General features: G+C 39.3%; 1 protein-coding gene and 1 pseudogene across 1 annotated transcript; both read left to right on the top strand.

Annotated features, from left to right (window-relative positions):
- The first annotated feature begins 428 nt into the window (after positions 1 to 428).
- On the top strand, positions 429 to 5,392 carry LOC110005789 (cytochrome P450 2K1). The gene is made up of 9 exons (XM_020661065.3): positions 429 to 795; positions 904 to 1,066; positions 1,624 to 1,773; positions 1,854 to 2,014; positions 2,129 to 2,308; positions 3,671 to 3,812; positions 3,918 to 4,102; positions 4,225 to 4,366; positions 4,448 to 5,392. Exons 1-9 carry the CDS (start codon positions 589 to 591, stop codon positions 4,645 to 4,647), a joined length of 1,530 nt encoding a protein of 509 aa, XP_020516721.2. The 5' UTR covers positions 429 to 588; the 3' UTR covers positions 4,648 to 5,392.
- LOC109999849 (cytochrome P450 2K4-like) lies at positions 5,276 to 15,990 on the top strand (annotated as a pseudogene).
- Positions 15,991 to 18,386: the final 2,396 nt, after the last annotated feature.

Below are 18,386 nucleotides of genomic sequence, written 5' to 3'. Positions count from 1 at the left end.
GTCCTACATGCCCTGGGCTGGTTTGTGTTCGTGCTAGGAAATGTAATCTTAGCAGCGCCACTGATGATGTGTCCCATGTACCAAGTCATTGGTACAGCATCTCTTGCGTTTTGTAAAGAATGAATCCGGCTGAGAATTTCAAGCGCAAACTGAAGTTTTTCACCTCTTTGTTTCAACATACAGCTGCAGGGTTTATGAACACAACAACTCATCACAACCCTAGGGCTGTTGGCTTTATGCTCAACAAACAAGACCTATCCTGACTGTTTACATTCTCTGCATCTGTTGTCGCGTTTTTCTCTTTCACTATTCCCACTTCCACTCATGGATGTAACCTCTGCCATCTGCCTCCTAACTCTGAGAGGTACTTTTTCCTTATTTATATATTTTTTAAGTGATATAAAATAATTCAGCATTAATCTGCATGCTAAATGTATGCATCCACAGCCGCATTACCAGTTCTCTCAAACAGAGCCTAGTTAATGATTGGCTTCCACAATAAAGGACAAATGGCATTACCCTTCAGACCCAGTGTCAGAGTTTGCAGCAAACTTTTTTTCTGTGAGTGACCATAAATCCTCTGAAGCCATGGAGATGACAGGACTTTATCTCCAATCCTCCAGTTCTGTCTTTCTATTTGGGGCTCTGTTGGGCCTGCTGCTCCTCTACTTCAGTTCATCCTCCAGCTTCCACTCCAAAGGAGACAGCAAGGAGCCTCCAGGACCAAAGCCACTTCCTCTACTGGGGAACCTGCTGCAACTCGACCGCAAGATACCCTACAATACATTGGTGGAGGTGAGCCAGCTTAACAGTAGTTTGTTGTTTCTGCCTTTTTTTGCTTGTCTGCTTCCTCATTTAAGTGAAATAAAAGTATTATTTTTGACACAATAACCCTGGTTCCAGCTTTCCAAGGAATATGGATCGGTATTCACTGTCTATTTGGGGCCTAAGAAAGTGGTGGTCCTGGCAGGATACAAAACTGTGAAGGAGGCGCTTGTAAATCGTGCTGATGAATTTGGAGAAAGAGATCCAATACCTATCATGCATGAAAGGAACAAGGGACATGGTAAGGAAAGACAGAAAATGATCACTGTCTTAGTCTGAATTCTGTTTTTTAACTGCCAATTTCCACATGCCATGCACGCTGGGGTCAGTCAGTGCCACGGGTTTTCTCCGTTGGACAGCGTTTTCTGCGTTCTGGAGTGTGAGCGCAGCTGTAAACTCATCACAGGATAACTACGAGATCCCTGTTGATAAAGTGATGAAATGTACGATCAGGGAGCCGCATATTGGGATTTATTTTCGTGATTGACCAGATGCTTTGTGCGTTTCATTGTTTGACTTCCTGCCCGGGTTGATCTATTCTTTCCAACGGGTCGTCAAAAATAGACTCGCAGCTTATTTGAAACGGAGCAGAATGTAGTGGCGCTGCTGGCACCCTCTAAAGAACGTTTTCCTGTGGAAATAGGAGCGTTGACTAGAGTGGCAGCTAACGCCGCCGTAGTGCGCAGTGCTGATGGACCAAGGCATGCACTGACTACATGGAAATTGGCAGTAACTTGAGTAAACGCTGTCAGCCTTAAGCTGAATTTTTTTAATAGATCAAAAACGATTTCTATTAAGGTATTCTGTGGTCGAATGGAGATTCTTGGAAAGAGATGAGGCGTTTTGCCCTGACAAACCTAAAAGACTTTGGGATGGGCAAGAGGGCCGGTGAGGACAAAATCATAGAGGAATGTGACCATCTCATTGAGCTGTTTTTAAAATTCAAAGGTAAATATAATTCCCATCTTTCATTTACTGGGAAAAAGAACTAGAATAGTGTTCACTGTTTTCTTAAATCCCTGCTGTAGGAGAAGCTTTTGATACGACCCAGCCAGTGTACTATTCGGTCTCTAACGTCATCTGCTCCATGGTCTACGGCAGCAGATTTGAGTATGACAGTCCAGTCTTTAAATCCCTGTTAGATCGCATAAACAGACTCGGACCACTTCTGGGCTCTCCTTCAATGAAGGTACAGTGTCATGTGTTGGTTTTTATCCATGCCTTTAAAACATGAATGTTTTTCTATTTTTCCCTCACCATTATAGTAGTTTTTTTTTCAAGAATATGTATAAATCTGTCACAGATGTACAACCTGTTCCCGTGGTTTTGCAAATGGATTGCAAACAGGAAGGAGTTCCACAGGTTGGGGGATGCCACCAGGAAACAGAACATAAAGCTGTGCAGTGATTTGAAAGAGAATCTCACTCCAGAGACGTGCAGAGGTTTTGTGGACGCTTTTCTGGTCCGAAAACAAAATCTGGAGGTTAGAGAATTTAAATTTTTTTATCAATCAATCAAGTTCATAACAAAATGTTCTCTCGAAACACTTCACAAAATGTAGGTAAAAGACTTTACTCACTGTTATGTAACAAAAGAAAAAATGGGATGGGGGAGATGGGTAGGGATGAACAGAGGGCGAGGGGGGGTCCCCACAAATAATCCCGAGGAACCTACAAGAACCCAGGAGCTCCCATGTCATGCAGCAGTGTCGTTACTTCCCATCACTGTTACTACAAGGAGATGCTATGTTTAACTACAGTGTGCTGAAAGGGACAAAATGGCATGCGATTTATATTATGAGACAATCTGCAACCTCCCCCTCCCCTCCTCCCCTCCCTCGGCAAGGGCGTTGCTTTATGATTATTTGTCATGGGGGTAAGTCAGTTGTTTGTTATGGAAGGAGGTATCCCAATCCAGTAGGCAAGTATCCTGAGCCAAAGATTGAGTTTGAAATTACTTCAACTTTTTGGGTTTATTTTATTGAAAAGACTTGAGGGAGTAAATGATGGATAGCAAACGAGGGATGAAGGCTCGCTGTTTGGTAATGATTGGTAGAGTGTAGTAGAGGACATTTGACATTCGTGCTATAAACGGGTCTGATGTCTCTGTAAACATAATCTGCAGTATAATTTAAGCACACTTGAACTCCTCTCCAGGTCAATCTGGAAATCAATCAGCTGTCGATGGAGTTTGCACCTGACAAAGTACACAACTTGTCTACTTGAGTTAAAGCATATACACTACAGGTCAAATATGACTCCAATACAAGTGAACGTTGCTTAGTCAAATTATGACATGAGTTAAAGTTCTGGAGTTGCTTTTAAAAAAAAAAAAAGTATTCAAACTACTTTTAAAAAATTCCCCAAAAACATTGTTGTTATTTCAAAACAGGTGCATTTAAAAATACAAGGGTGTCCATACTGCTTTGTTATGTTTAGTTAGAAAACATTATTTACATTTTGTAAACTCAAATGCTACAGATTTCCAGATTTGCAGTTCCAAAATAAAAGGAGCAATTTCATGAACAACAAAAAATTACCTGATGAGCTGATGGGAAAATATCAGTCAGGCCTTCACACAGAGAGAAAACATTCACATTTCCAACATGACTTAAGATATCACCATGAGTGCTCAGGTGGAGAATCTTCATCCTTCTCTGCCGTAGCTGTCATTACGGATTAAATCTTGGAAAGGAAAATTCATGAGGTGACTTCAGAACAAAAGTAGCGAGTAAGCTAACTCTGAATTATGTGTCAGTAACATTAAGCAGTGAAACTCTTTTTGAACTTATTGGGGGTAAAATGCTTTAGTTTAAAGAACACCACTGATGAGTATTTCCCTTCAGGAGTCTGGGATTACCAACAGTCACTTCCATGAAGACAACCTTTTGATGACAGTTTCCAATCTGTTTTCTGCTGGCACTGATACAACTGCAACAACGCTAAGATGGGGACTTCTGTTTATGGCCAGGTATCCAAAAATCCAGGGTAAGGGGCTCAGGATATCCACATCTTCACTAGTTAGACATACAGTCTAAGCCACACAATGTGCAGAATTTGCCTTTATAAAAACGATGTCTTCTCATCCTCCAGACCTGGTCCAAAACGAGCTGAGTAGAGTTATAGGAAGTCGTCAAGTACAGCTGGACGACAAGAGGAACCTTCCATTCACCAACGCTGTCATCCATGAGACACAGAGACTGGCGAACATTGCCCCCATAGCCATACCTCACAGAACGAGCCAGGATGTAACCTTCCAAGGTCACTTCATTAAGAAGGTCTGACTGGATAAAACACCAAATATTCTATTACATTATTTCAGTATTAGAAGTATTAACTTGGTGTAAATTGTGTCAATTTGATAAACATGGAATATTTATTTTATCTGTGTTGTCTACAGGGGACCACAGTGTATCCTCTCTTGACGTCTGTCCTGTATGATGAGAACGAGTGGAAAAGCCCACACACCTTTAATCCCGCCCACTTCCTCAACAAAGATGGAAAGTTTGTCAAGCGAGACGCCTTCATGCCTTTTTCTGCAGGTTTGTGAGCTCAACCATCTCTTCATTTCCGTGTTCAGTCCACTGACAGACCGCCTGGAGCCTTTCTTCTTTGTTTTGCAGGTCGCAGGGTTTGTCTGGGAGAGAGTCTTGCCAGGATGGAGCTCTTCATCTTTTTCACCACCTTACTGCAACACTTCCGTTTCGCTCCTCCTCCTGGAGTGTCAGTGGAAGAAATGGATCTGACGCCACAATTGCTCCTCTTCCAGGATCCCCCATCTCATAAACTGTGTGCTGCACCTCGAATGCCTCAAGAAGAATGATGGATCGAGAATTTAAAAGCATGTGATGAAAATGAGAAGGAAGGAAAATCTGAAATGTTATTGAACGCTGCTGAAAATGTTATACGTCTGATAAATTCCTCTATGGCTACTTGTATTGCTTGCAGGAAGAAATCATCACCCAGATATTACAAAGAAAGACATTCTTGTAAACAGATGTGTAAAATGCATTTGTAATATTTAGATTTATTATGATTATATGTGACCTTTGCAGCAGAAACTTTCAAACAACCCGAATTGTAAAGTTTCAGAATACAGTATCAGAGTTCTTAAAGGAGCAATATGCAATTTTGACACCTATTGTTTAAAATTTGTACTGCAGTCCAAATTCAAAGCATTTTTTTGTGACATTCGAGCAAGTTTGCGGGTCTATCTTCTTCCTAAGAAATAACCTGTCACACCTAGAAAAGTTAATGTTTACCATTGTTGTAACCACTGAATTGGTCACTGCCCTCAAGCTGACTTCCTCTATTGATAGGCTTTCACGCTCGGGAATAGTGTTTGGTCATTGTTTTAGCAACATTACAACACAATTTTCTTCAAAAAAATCATGGGAATATTTGATGTATTTCTTCAGTCCTTTGGTTCTGTCTCCCTGTTGGGGGTTCTGATGGTCCTGCTGGTCTGCCTCCTCTTCTCCAGCTTCAGCATCCCAGCAGGGAGGAAGGAGCCTCCAGGACCAAAACCCCTTCCCCTGCTCGGAAACCTGCTGCAGTTAGATCTAAAACGACCCTAACACCTTAGTGAAGGTGAGCCAGAGACTGGAATAAGTATGTTTCTTTGAAAGTGTTTCTTTTAAGGAGCAAAGGAGGAGTGATTAAGAGTCAGCTTCAGTCAGTTAAATTAAAAACCACAGACCAGGAAAGAAATCTGGGTGTAGTGATGGACTCAGACCTACATTTTAAAAGCCACATTAAGACAATTACAAAGCCAGCCTACTATCACCTGAAGAATATGCCAAGAATTAGAGGACAAATGTCCCAGCAGGACCTGGAAAAACTTGTCCATGCTTTTATCTTCAATCGCCTTGATAACTGTAACAGTGTCTTTACAGGTCTGCTTAAAACATCAGTCAGACAACTGCAGCAACATTTAAATTCTTTGTGTTGACAGTTTTATGTTGTCAGCTACGGAAGCAGGAAGAAGATAGGCCTGCAAACTTGCTCAAATGCCACAAAGTTTTAATTGATAAACAAAACATCAACTGAAGAAGACCGCCGGTTGAAACGTTGAATTAAAACTTTCCTCAGATTGCTGAAATCGATACAGTATAGTATCACGATATTTTGTGAGGCGATATTACATCGTCTCATGGCGGCCAAGGATCAATATTTTTAATATGATATTTTAGAGATTCTTTAATTAATTTTTGAGTTGCACAATTCTTTTTGAAGTTGCATTTTTAAGAATTCATGTTCAAGTTCAATTAGACTGAAAAACAAATAAAAAGACTGTAGTGAGATGAACATACTCACTGTAAAAAGGAAAACTTAAAATTGTTGGCCTTAAAGGAATTTTTCAGTGCATTAAACAAACATTATTTAATTGTGTTGTTAACTTTATTAAAGCATTAATCTCAACTATCATTAATAAGTTTATTGTGAAATGCTGGTCTAATTCCATAATATAAGCTGCTTTAACTCAAAATTATGGATTTGAGGTCAGACTAACTTCTGTGAGCATGCTTCAAGCAAAGTACGGGGTCTCCAACGTAAATATCCAAGGCAAACATTAGCTTGCTAACGGGAACAAGGCACCATTATGTTGCCCGTTAGACTCTGGAGATGTTTCTCTGTCATGTATATGAAGGTGAGTTTTTTGTGCGCATAAAATCGTGTGTGAATTATCATTTTTGAACGGTAAATTAAACTATTTTACGCGGTGAAATTAGCCAGTAACATGGCTGGTTGTTTGTTTAGATGGTCTATACAGTATTAGTCTCAGGAAGGTTTAGCTAAATGTTTGGGGGTTTGATTATTACTCTTGGTTGCATTCCCCGGGCCTGCATGTGCCAACCTTTTGCCGACAGTATTGCGCATCTCGGACCGCCGCAGACGCGGGTCTCCATGTGGGTGCATGCCCACACACTTAACGACACTGCGTAAAATGTCCGCACATTTTTACATTCTTGTGTTTCCAGCATGTAAACTTCGGTTGTTCACGTCTTAACTCCCGTCTCTTTCTGCAGCGCTGCTGTGAAACGGAGGTTCCGCTGTGTCGCGGGTCACCAGGTGCGCTCCACTGACGCTGCACCGGCTGCAGCCCTCTGTCATCGCGCATATGCAGGTAGGTTTATATGTGAAAATATGCATTTACCTTTATTAGATACACTTCCAGATTTACAAGGCACACCTAGATGAACGAATTAAGTATAAAACAAACACCCTGTAGTAAAATCCCACCTTTATAATGAATATTTTGTTCTGATATTACTGATTTAGTCAGAGAGAGGTTTTAATATACTTTTATGGGCTATCATAACTTTGTCTACCTTTTGAACTGTATAGGGTTATAGTGAAAAGTGTATTTCATATTCTGTCCATCCCATTATTTAGGATATTCTTAATATGAACAATGTATCACTATAACCCAGTACATTTAAACAATACCACAAAATAATTACATAATCCTTAAAGACAATGAAAATAAATCAACACCTCTCAGACAGATTCAACAATAACAAAATTGTATTCATCATGAAGGTATGGCTTTTTTTACTGCATTATTTTTGCAGTAACTACTGCTGTAACTACTTAATTGGCAAGTGACTGTGTATGTATGTATAGCCTGCATAGAATGCAAAAGAAAAATTTAACTAGTGGTCTTATGTACAGCACTCTGTTCATGTGTATAAGTATGTTGTGTTGTTTTTTTTAAAGCTAAATCAACTAATCTCTTTAATTCTCTTCATAGTTGTCCTATGAGGTGCAGGTTCTGCAGTTTTGCCAGCTCAAGTCAAGAAGTTCTGTTGAGGCACCATCGACTAAGGCACAGAAGAAGAGCTTACTGGCCCTGTGTCTACAGTGACTGTGTGTGCACCTTCAAAACTCACGGGGCATTAAAATCCCACCTTACAAGATCACATTGCAGGACTGTGAGAAGGCAAGAGATCTGCACCTTTTTTTTGTGAGTTATGTGAATTCAGAGAAAATTGTACTCAACACACATTTTTCACTCATCTTGGACATCATTTAAAAAATCGACATACTGTGCATTGCCCCTTTCTGCGTTGTGAGTTTAAAACTAACAATTTTAAAACCTTCAGTTCACACCGGAGTAGAAAGCACAAAAATACAAATAAAATTAGAACATGTTTGAGAGTGCATTCTGAAAATGAAGCATGTGCCATTGAGACTCAAACCAATGACCTGCCATTAGATGACTTTGTTGAAAGTGAGACGTCACAGAATTGTACAAATCAAGATTCAAGTGACAATGCTAGGGAAGAGTATATAGAAGCTGAGACTCTTGAACATAAAATTGCATCTCTTTTTCTGTGCATGCAAACAGTATTGCATGTTTCAAAAAGTTCTTTACAGAAAATTGTTGAAGAATTTAATGATATTCTGCACTTCTCTAAATTCCATTCCCTTCAAACAATCAAAGAGGTGCTTACTAAACATAGTATTGAGGTAGATGATTGTATTGTTCAAGAAATTAATGATGCAATATTTAAAAAAAAAAAACACTAATCGTAGCTACTGAGGCAAAAGGTGCACTGTCTACTGATCACAGGAGGAATCTCTATTTTAAGGTGCACTTCCCTGTAATTGAGCCAACTGAAGTGTTCTCAAATGAACTGGATCTTGAACTTACTATCAACTCAATTATTAATTATATCTATGCTTTTGCTGTTATGCTTTTGTTTTCCACAGATTTGCAGGGAGTTCTACCGTGTCACTATGAAGGACCTGTTGGGGAACTTTAGAGAAGCCTTAGACGAGTACTGTCCTCGACTGCTAAAACTGTATCGTGCCAGGAAAGGAGCCTTTGGACAAGACATGGAAAGCCTCTTGGATAGGCTCGATGAACAGGTAAATTCATCTACTAAACATCAGATTTGTTTATGGATATTCACATTGCCATGGCTACTTATTTTGTGTTCTGTGTAAGGTGAAACATTATAGTAACAATTTGATAGTTCTGAGAATTTACAGTGTCCATTGCCAAATACTATAATTATAGCTGATTTTGTCAGGTATGAAAAACTTTCAACTTATTATGCTGTAGAACTATATGGTGCATTTGAGCTGCTCATCTCACTGTGGCCTTATCTAATTTCAAGAAAGCTTAACAAAGTCATGCTTTATAATTTAATTTACCTATCCCTGCCCAATAAAATTAAAACAGAGTCTGACTTTTAATTGGCAAGTTTCTTAATTCTGACATTAGGCAAAGTTTTTGTATTAGCCAAGACGCACCATAGTAAGAAAGTAAAAAATAAATCCTAACTTCAAAATAATAAATCCTAACTTAAAACATGCCATTTACTAGAATGTATTAGATATATTTTTTTGTAGGGTTTATGCATTAATTGTAGAGGACAACAGATCAAGTCGGAGATTAGAGAATAGAGAATGACGTGCAGTTAATTTGAGGACTGCAGCCTCTGTAGAACATAACCACCAGGCTGTCTGACATCTTGGCCTTTCACTTTAACCAAAAGCCCTATTTCTTTATTTTTTTCTGATTTCAAGACATCAGACATTGCATCGCATCGAAGGAGAGCGTGTCTCGAAGGTCTGCCCATATTTGTCCGTGACAGTTCAGAGAAACTTTTCCTGAAATGCTTGGTGAGTACAGTCAATAATGAGTGCACATTAAATGTAATGTGAATGATGTGTATAGTCTTCTATGCATTTAATCTTAAAGTAAATTTGCTTTAAAATATAACCACAATCTCAAGATAAACAATAGACCTGCTACCAAACTATTGATGGGAGAACTGAAAGGTTTACTCATGTTCTTCCAAATATTTATTGGGATTGATGGCTTACAATAAAACCAATGTTTTCCTAGTTACAAGTTATTATAGTGTTTCCTTTGCAGAATTCATATTTCATTTTGTTTAATTCATGGTTTCAACAGGACACTGATCCAGAAGACAGGCAGATCGAAGGTGTCCAGATGGGTATCCTGACTGTTATCGTAGATGATGGTGCACCTACCTCAATACCAACAGTCAACAGTGTTACTGTTGTGTTGGAAGAGGCAATTGTACTCACAGATCTGCCAGACCTCCCTACTGCGTTTGCCTACCTTTTTGGCCTGCTATATGCCTTAAACATTGAGTTTCCAAAAGACCTCAGGTACACTTTTGAAACTCTTCAGCACATCTTCATGGGACTTTCTACTAGTTGCTCACAGCGTGTGAGGAGCTTGAAAACCATGCTCTTACTATAAGTAAGAAGCTGATAGATGCCTTCACAGATCTACCCAGGTCTGTGTGCCCTGAACATGGGAGTTCCCAAAACAACTCAAGTGCACTTTTGAAGCTGTCATGCTCATCTTCATGAAACTTTCCATCAGTTGTTCAGTGTTTTAGGAGATAGAAAGCCATGCTATCACTAAGTCACAAACCCATCTTTTTCTTTTAAATATTCATATATTCTCATACTAGCTGGCCTGCTCGACCCATGTAACATGCCAAGGAATTAGTATTTTAGCATGGTCAACAATTAGGCTGTTATTGTTGTCAAAATTGGGTCTTTTTTTTTTTTTTTGTGAAAAGACATGATAGCTTTCCTTGTTGGAAGAGTTGAATATGTTTTGACCTCTCAAAGTTGTGAGGAGCTATTGTTTAATCACTATGCGTTAATTAACCGTTGTTGAACACTGACTTCGATTTACAAAGAAATAATTTTTTATTACACAAAGTAAGAAATGTTTTATAGCATTACCACTCTTTTATAAACATTACACATGTTACCAGTAAAAAGCTAAAATGCAGCACTGTAGCACCTTTTTTAGTTTTTTTTATTCTGTTGCCGTAGTCAGAATTGTTATTTCTGATTTCGGGGTCAGCCTGCATCTTTGTTTTCATTGTGCTGTCTGCTAACTTTCAGTCATTGGTAAATACAGAAAGGTCAGTTTACAGTTATATGTACCAACAATGTATCCAATCTTTATTTTATTTAAAAAACCAATAGAGAGGTTGTTTATTCTGTGTCTGTTTGGCAAGTGCTTTACATTTTGCACAGACATAATCCTGAACATTATCTATAACTTTGTCTATTGTTTTGAAAGTTGGCTGGTTCTGTAGGTGGTTTGCATTGTACATTTTATCATTGTTGATAATAATGTTCTATCTACCCTACGCTTTTAGAAGAAAGTAAAAGATTTGTTAATGTATAGCCTGTTTTGAAAGTGTTACAGTAACATGATAAGGCTAGTTTATACTTGCATGTTAAATCTATGCAATGCCATAGCCAGATGTGCTCCTTCACAGATATTAAACTATATGTCTAGGGGACGCAGACAGAGAATAACTTTTTGTTTCAATGTCTCTCGGTGGCTTGGCATGACAAAAGTTAACCGTTGGAAAACTTGTTGTCATTTAATGTTTAAATAAAACATTTTACTGAACTGGTTATGATTGTAATTGTATGAAAGAGTATGATTTGGGGCAACTTTCATTATCTGGAATTCATAGTTGGTAGAACTTTACATACAAGTTTTTATAGATAAGAAATAAAAATAATCTGAATAAAAGCTCATTAGTTAGCACAACTTCTAATGTTTACAATTCATAGTATGTAGAACTCAAAATTTGAAGTTTTGTTTTATATGAAAGATAAATTATCTGAACATAAATGATTTAGTTCCCACAACTTTTTTTTGTTTGGAATTCTTAGTATGTGGAACTCAAAACTTTAAGTTATATTACATCTGTTCTTTAAGTTATCTCAACAAACAATTATTAGTTAGCTCAAACTTAAGGGTTTGAGTTGGTCTCAAAACTCAAAAAACCTGTGCAGACAGTTGCCTTGAAATTTTGAGTTTTGCTAGCTTTTTTATTTTTACAGTGCTGAGAATTGTATCTTATATGAAAAAACAGTTCTTGATTTAGTTTACTATAGTAGAGTTAAAAAGCTTTATCGCAATATATTGTGTCGCAATTCTCAGCTTATCGCAAAATGTTAAAAATCACAATAGAATCTGGGGCGCTGGTGGTGCAGTGGGTTAGTGCGTGCGCTCCATGTATGGAGGCTATAGCCCGACCTATACTATAAACGGGCAGCCCAGGTTTGCATCCCACCTGTGGCTCCTTTCCCTACTCTCTTTCCATGATTTCCAACTCTATCCACTGTCCTCTCTCTCCGTTAAAGGCAGAAAATGCCCAAATATAAATCTTTAAAAAACAGAAAAATTGCAATAGAATTGTACCATGTCTCGAGTATCATCTTGTGGGGACTGTTGTGATTGTCACCCCTAGTAACTACCTCCTTTTCTATGTTGTCAACTACGAGAACTACAAATTCTTATCTACAAAAATAGGTGAGTGCACGTTCAGTCGAGTTTTAATTTTCATTAATGTCATAGTAAGGTAAAACAAATACAGGAATAAAAGACAAATATAAGAATGCTTGCAGTTTGCTTGTCATGTATGGTATGTATTCACAGGAGGATTAGGTGTATTCAAGTGTGCCAGTCAGTCTGTGGCTACTGAGGTCCATTGAGGACATGACTGTTTGGAACCGGTTGTGTAACTGTCGGCAATGATAAATAATATGCAAACAAGAGATAAGGGTCCGGTCCAGCAGCATGCTGCCAGATGTCTCCCTTAAAAGGTGACTGATGGAGCTCTGTATAGAAAAGCTTAGTCATCAAGGTCCTGTTCACATGACAATGATTTCAGCAGAAAGTGGTATACTATATGGTGCTCCTATACATGACACCGGCATTTTGGGTGCCTGTAAACACGAGGGGCCAGATCCACTAAGAATGGATTGCATCATCAAATAGCACCATGAATTTCACAGCAATAGCATCTGCAATCTGCCCTCTTTAAGCACCCTATCCACAAGAAAACATGCACTAATGATATGCCAGCTCGGACACGCCCATAAAGTTGTCCTGCATCGAGCAGTTTGCTCTTGTTTTGCGTCTTAATGTGAGGAAGAGCTGTCTGCGTTGATGGCTTTGATTTGAGATAATTACTTCTTATTTTGTGATGTCATGAAGGGAACATCTCCAAACGGCCTGTTTGAGCACACATTTTCTGAAAAGTGGAGCAGGGGAAAGACGGAGAGGATGGACTTTCCTAATAATTTGGGGGTTTGTAGACAGACTAGGGACACATGTTAGAAAAACATGGTGAAGTGGATTTTATATAATATGTGATCTTTAAGAAAATGTTAAAAGTCTTTACTTCTGGCTTATTTCCTTTTTTTATGGTCCAATGGAGATTCATGGAAGGAGATGAGACGTTTTTCCTTGACGAACCTGAGAGACTCTGGGATTGGCAAAACGGCCGGTGAGGACAAAGTCATTGACGAATGTTTTCGCCTTATGGAAGTTTTAAAGAAATTCAAAGGTCAGTGTCACTGTTTAAGCACAATAAACTGCATGGCTTAAAAAAATGTTAAATTATCTTCTTTTTTAATCTTGTTGCAGGAGAAGCCTTTGATACAACTCGACCAATAAACTACGCAGCGTCTAATATTATCAGCTCCATTGTTTACGGCAGCAGATTTGAATACGATGACCCTGAGTTCACATCATTGGTCGATCAATCGAACAAAAGAATTCAACTTGGAGGGTCCCCTTCAATGCAGGTACCAAGTGACAGAAAACTCTGGTGGTCTTCTAATTCATAGAACCATAGTTACATTTGTAACTCTGGTCTCTGAAGCAACTGTAATGTTTTGATCATGACTACTGATTCCACCTGCCAACCTGTAGAAATGTTGCACATATACAGCCAGCACACACAACAAACACACAAGTGACCGGACATATCTGAAAAATGCATAGTACTGCACTGTACATAAATACACTAGCACCTTTGCTGTAATGATTCTAGAACACACTCAGACCTAGAAGAAAGTCCAACAAGAAAACAGTTTGTAAGAAGAACCCTTTTACTTAAATGTCCATAGGTCAAACTTTGAGAGGCAGTCAGCGAAGGCTAAAAAATCCAATAAGGGCAAATCCACAAAATCAAAAAAATCAAAACAAAGTTCAAAACCGGGCAAGCAAACACAAGGAAACGAAGCTGGAAAGCATAAACACACTAAGCCCTGGCACAAACTAAAAGATTTTGAAAATCATATTAATATCAATCAATTATAATGAGTGGTAAGCAACGAGATGACCAACTCAGCTCACCACACAATAACTGATTAATTCAACAACAACCACAGTCTGAAATCTCAAAACGTGTAATCTTGCGCGGTCAAATGCGATTTAGGAGTAAACAAAAATGATGGTCAAGCTAAATGTGGCTCCTTGTCAGTTGGATTGTGGTTTGATTTACAGGAAACGTTGTAAAAACACTTGTGTTGTTGCCACAAATCAACAAGTTGGTCCTGAATTTATGACATCCATCTGACTTTAAGCTTCGCGTTTGCTGTCGTCACCATGGTAATGTTTGTTGTGCTTCCTTCTTCAGTCAGCTTGCTTCCTGATTGGCTATCATTCCACGTGATAATTCACAGAGCTCGGCCTTGCTGTTCTCCCAACACAACAGGATTTCTGATGGTAAACATTGAACACATTTAATATTTACGATCTGAAATGAGGACGGCCCCAATCGTCTTCGAAGCAGATCGGGGAGGTTAAAATCACTCCTAACACACCTCGCACCACAGGAGTATCTGGCAAGATAATCAGGCCTTTGCTGGGTTTGGTGGGAAGGGGGGAATCAGTCCCAAAATCGGCCCAATTATCCTGTAGTGAGTACCCGGAGACAATGACAATCTGGCTGAGGCCTAGTGGAAACAGGAGTATATACAGGTCAGACTATTTGCAGATGAGACACAGGTGTTGGGACAGAAAGCGGGAAACAGAACAATGCAGGAAGCAAGACTAGATATGATACAAAAGCACCAGATTACAAAGTAAAACAGGAAGTAAACCCAAACACATGAAAACAAAATGGTAGATTCAAAGAATATCACACATACAGATATGATGTTTGTCTGTTTTGTTTGACAGCTGTATAACTTGTTCCCGTGGATCGGCAAATGGTTCATTAACCTAAAAGAATTCCAGAAACACACTGACTAGGTTTTAAACCAAAACTTGGCGCCCTTCAGGCACCTAAAGGAAACCCTCAATCCACACATGTGCAGAGGATTTGTGGATGCATTTCTGGTCAGAAAACAAAATATGGAGGTTTGTAGCATTGTGAATGATCCTCAAATTATTCGTATAGTTTGTAATTTCTTTCAAATTTAGTACAATTTAAAACATTGGGTCTTTTAGATTCAATTTAAATCATGGGTCAAAATGTGAGAAGAAAAGTTTTTTTAAGTGTTTGTCAGGGAATAAAAATCTACCTTTGGGTATTGTAGTGTTGTAGTCAAGACCACACTAACCGAGAGCAAGACATCGCCGAGACCGAGACCGAGACAAGACCAAGATATTTAGGGATCGAGACCGAGACAAGACCAAGACCAAGATATTTAGGGATCGAGACCGAGTCAAGACCAAGACCAAGATATTTAGGGACCGAGACCGAGTCAAGACCAAGACCAAGATATTTAGGGACCGAGACCGAGTCAAGACCAAGACCAAGCTAGAGCGAGACCGAGACCATGAATATCACTGAAAAATAATCATGTTGTGTGTTATTAAGTTAAGTTATTTGTTCTTTTAGAAAGAGGTGGTTTCCTTTTATTAACAGTAACGATGTGGATAAATACCCTATCAGTGGTGGTCTTAACCGGTCTTGATTTAGAATCTGGAGTCCGCCCAGCCTGAGACCAAGACAAGACTGAGTAAAAATGCTTTTGATTCCGAGACGAGGCCGAGATCTTCACAAAATGGTCACGAAATCGGTCACAACACCAGTGTGTTGTAATAATCAGTCACTGCTGTAATTAATGTTTACATGCAGGATTCAGGGATTACCAACAGTCACTTCCACGATGGCAATCTTATGGTGACAGTCCTCAATCTGTTTGCTGCCGGCACTGATACAACAGCTACCACACTGAGATGGGGCCTACTGCTTATGGCCAAGTATCCAAAAACACATGGTAAGCTATATGTCCAGGTCTAAAACTCGTATCACATCGAATAAAGAAAAAAGAAGAGCAAATGTTAAATACTGCACAACTGGTTTATGGTACAAAGCTAGCTGAGGTTGGCTGTCTTTGGTTTTTCAGTGGTGATGGATCAAAAACAAACATTTTGAACAAACCTAATATTTTATATTATGATGAAACTTTTTTTAAAATATAGACATACACAAAGTTATTACACTTCTGAAGTGAAGATAAAGACCTTAAACAAATGCATAATGCATAATTCGTGTAAATCAAATTGAGAAATGGCCCAGTAGGCTGATTAAAGAGTCACAGCTAAACCCAGATCCCTGTACAGCAGACAGTTACAGAGGATATCCAGCACTGTTCTAAAAGATTGTAAATAGACTTGAGCTTGTATCTTTCTTTTCTAGTTTTCTGACTACTCAAAGCACTTTTACACCGCAGGTCACACCCACACATTCACACACTGATGACAGAGGCTGCTGTGAAAAGTGACCATCAGTACTAATCCCATTCAAACACATTTATATGCCACTGACGAGGCAACAGGATCAACTTGGGTTTAAGTGCAGGAGCTGGGGATCGATCCCAGACCTTCCAGTTGAGAGGCAACCGACTCTACCAACTGAGCCTCAGCCGCCCTTTAAATGTTGAATTTTAGCTCCTCCCATCAGGATGTCCGTTTAAAGAACCATCCTGTAAAATAAAGCGATATCAGAATAGCTTTATCCCAGCAGCCATCAGTGAAATTAACAGGATGATACAGCAGCAATGCTTTAGTTATAATTTTAATATATTTATTGATTATTTATTGATCTCTGCACTTTTTTCATCTTGTCTTTCCTTTATCTAGTTTTTACTGATTGGTGGTATATTCTTATTTCTATCTTGCTTTTACTTATCTTATCCTAACTGATGGGGTTACTTTATCTTGTTTTCACTAACAGGCTTCTCACCTGAAGTCTGTCCTGTCGTTTTTGTATAAAAAGATGCCAACTCACTCAAATAAAGTTACCTTATGTTGGGCCACGCAGGCTTAGGACAGTCAAACAATGGACTTGGGCCTGCACCTCTGTAAAAGCCTCATTTGAGTTATTCACTGAGATCACAAAGAGGCCTAAAAGGACTCTTAATCCCAGAATCCCCTGCGGTACTTCACACCTACGTGTGAAGTAAAGGGGGGACCGGAACCTCTCTCTCCTCATTGGAGGGGACCTGAGGTAGACCCCCCATGGAGCAGGCCAGGCTACAAAGCTCCAGTCTTTAAAAGCAATCACCAGGCATTGCTTCCTTCTCTTCAAGTGTGGTCTGCCGACACCAGAGGATACCCCTTTCCTCCTCTTGACTTACATAGGTTAAACTCCAGAGCTGAGGTTGCTCAGTATAGGTAGCTCTTCACATGCTGAATTCAAGCATCAGAGGATTCAGCTGACTACTTCCACTGCATATTTTTAGGAGTTTTGGGCGCAATCAGATGCTATCAGGTTCGAGCAAAAAGAAGAGTTTCTTTCCTTTGATTTTTCGTAAGACGTCATTGAACGCAATTGGACAGGAGCGCTGAAGGAAGCCCACTGATCCCTGAATCCACAAGGACACATAAAGAACTCGGCTCATGCAACCAGAAGACCCTATAGAGCAGCGCTCTGGTCGAAGATCTGAATCCCGCTACCCTCCTCCTACATCTGCCACGAAGGAAACCTGCCTGAATCTGTTGATTTAACATTCAACAGAGTGACGATCTAACCAACTTTGCAACGATCACCAGGAGTTACTCCAAGTAAGAGCTTTGGTCTGGGCAGAAATAGTTTCAGAAATAGTTATGTTTCTTTTATAACCACTGATAATTATGCATCATTGTTGACGACACGTCACATTCTGTATATTATCTGTTGTAAGCTACTGCATTTGTTTTATTGTAATGAACTGCTGTGTTCCTCTATGTGTTTAATGCTATGCTAGTTTACCTTCAGTCAACGGCTTTCACAATCAGAAAGACCAGTGTACCCGCCGTTGAATCAAAGTCCGGCCACTGGCTTTCTGGTGTTTAAGTAACAGTTACTGAACTCAGCTCAGAGAGCTCAAACTATTTCAAAAGGTAGCCACACGGCTTCCTTTGTTGTCCACCATTTTTGTCACCATGTGACGAAGCCACATGGTGCATTGTCTCTCTCCACCATCTTGTTCTCTCTCTCTCTCTCTCTCTCTCTCTCTCTCTCTCTCTCTCTCTCACACACACATCTACATACACACTCATCTGTACACACACACATTTACACCTCATCCACAAGCCTTTGCTTGATAATGTTTGTTGCTTAGATTAGTTTATAATAGTTATTTGTTTAATTAAGTTCATTGATTTTGGGTTGATGTTGCTTTGTTTAAATAAATTCTGTTATAATTTAAGAGAGCAGTTGTTTGTGATTACTGGTGTATTTACATTGTGATATAAGCTGGGTGCGAAGGCTTTGTGTACGGATTTCACGCCTTCAATTCATTAAATATAGT

Source organism: Labrus bergylta, chromosome 15 (assembly GCF_963930695.1).
Source record: "Labrus bergylta chromosome 15, fLabBer1.1, whole genome shotgun sequence".
Taxonomy (NCBI): domain Eukaryota; kingdom Metazoa; phylum Chordata; class Actinopteri; order Labriformes; family Labridae; genus Labrus; species Labrus bergylta.
This window is presented reverse-complemented; position numbering and strand designations above follow the sequence as displayed.

Coding starts and splice junctions, on each gene's coding strand:
- LOC110005789 (XM_020661065.3), top strand. CDS start 589: ATGGAGATGACAGGACTTTATCTCCAATCCTCCAGTTCTGTCTTTCTA. Junction 2,309..3,670: donor TCCGAAAACAAAATCTGGAG/GTTAGAGAATTT, acceptor ATTTCCCTTCAG/GAGTCTGGGATTACCAACAG. Junction 4,103..4,224: donor AAGGTCACTTCATTAAGAAG/GTCTGACTGGAT, acceptor TGTTGTCTACAG/GGGACCACAGTGTATCCTCT.